Source organism: Serpula lacrymans (assembly GCF_000218685.1).
Source record: "Serpula lacrymans var. lacrymans S7.9 unplaced genomic scaffold SERLAscaffold_58, whole genome shotgun sequence".
Lineage (NCBI taxonomy): Eukaryota > Fungi > Basidiomycota > Agaricomycetes > Boletales > Serpulaceae > Serpula > Serpula lacrymans.
In genome coordinates, this window is record NW_006763332.1 from 1 (window position 1) to 1,174 (window position 1,174).

At 47.9% G+C, this 1,174-nt stretch overlaps 1 protein-coding gene across 1 annotated transcript; it reads left to right on the forward strand.

Annotated features, from left to right (window-relative positions):
- Positions 1-22: 22 nt before the first annotated feature.
- SERLADRAFT_481205 (uncharacterized protein) lies at positions 23-819 on the forward strand (the record flags this gene model as incomplete). The annotated part of the gene is made up of 1 exon (XM_007324843.1): positions 23-819. One exon carries the CDS (start codon positions 544-546, stop codon positions 727-729), a length of 186 nt encoding a protein of 61 aa, XP_007324905.1.
- Positions 820-1,174: the final 355 nt, after the last annotated feature.

Here is a 1,174-nt window from a genome sequence, read left to right on the forward strand (position 1 = left end):
AAGCATATGACTACTGGCAGGATCAACCAGGTAACTACTATTCCCTAGACTTGCACCTCACGGCACACGTCAAGCCTCCAAAGGAGGTTCACAAGAAACCTCCCCAACAGAGGTCGGAGTTCATCAACCTAGACAGATATCAAAAGGCTCCCCCATTCCAGCTCCGGACAGCAAACACCTGCACAGAGCAAGCATCCCCAGTCTAAAGAGCCAGTCAGGAAACGCCCCCACCTTGTTCCCCCGATCTCACAAGTTTCAGACACAATTCTCCTTGTTCGCTAAGAACAAAGATCACGGCCTTCTATGAGGACTACCAGCAACCGACAAGACCTCGAAAGGCTCACACAGTCACGGCGGATCCCCGAGTGGTTAATTGACTGACAGGCTTGGCCATCGGCAATAAATCCACATCCTTCTCTCACTGCAAACGCACTTTTATTAACAAAAGACATTTGACTTCAGACCAGACAAGGTGCATGTGCATCCATAAGTCTGTGCTTCACATCTTCCAAGTCAGTACATCCTGGCAACGCAGGCACATCAATGACTCGGTCCAAAGGAAGCCAACCATCGTCGGCGTACTGGATCAATAATCCCATCAATGGTAGACAGGAACCAACTTTCCGCCTTGTGGGAAACAGGTACACTCTCAAGCAACAACTGCAACTCCATCTGAAAGTCATGCGACGCCAGCTCCAAACCATAAACCTTGCAATTCACGAGAGATGACAATCCATACTCGCAACGCCAGTCTACCGATGGAACTTTGATCTATCACAATCGACCCTGTAAGCAACAGAGACAGAAATCACATCCTCAGACTTAGCCCTTGTCAACACCACTCATCTGAAAAAGTTCACGACGCCAGCCTCACACCATCAAATCTTGCAGTCCACGAGTTAATGCACTCACAACGCCGATCGACAGGTAAAGCCTTGATCTATCGCAATTACTTTGTAGAGCCCCGACGCCAACAACACACATCAAAGGCAACACACATGGAACAGTGCATACTCTTGCATCTTTCATTCAACAACGCCAGTCATGATTCACAAGCCTTGCAGTCAACATTGTTGACGCCAGCTGCTACAACATGACCTTGATCTGTTGTGAAGTTTCAACAAGAAAAACTGAACCCGTGGTCTACCAATCATATATATGAAGCCAACACTGT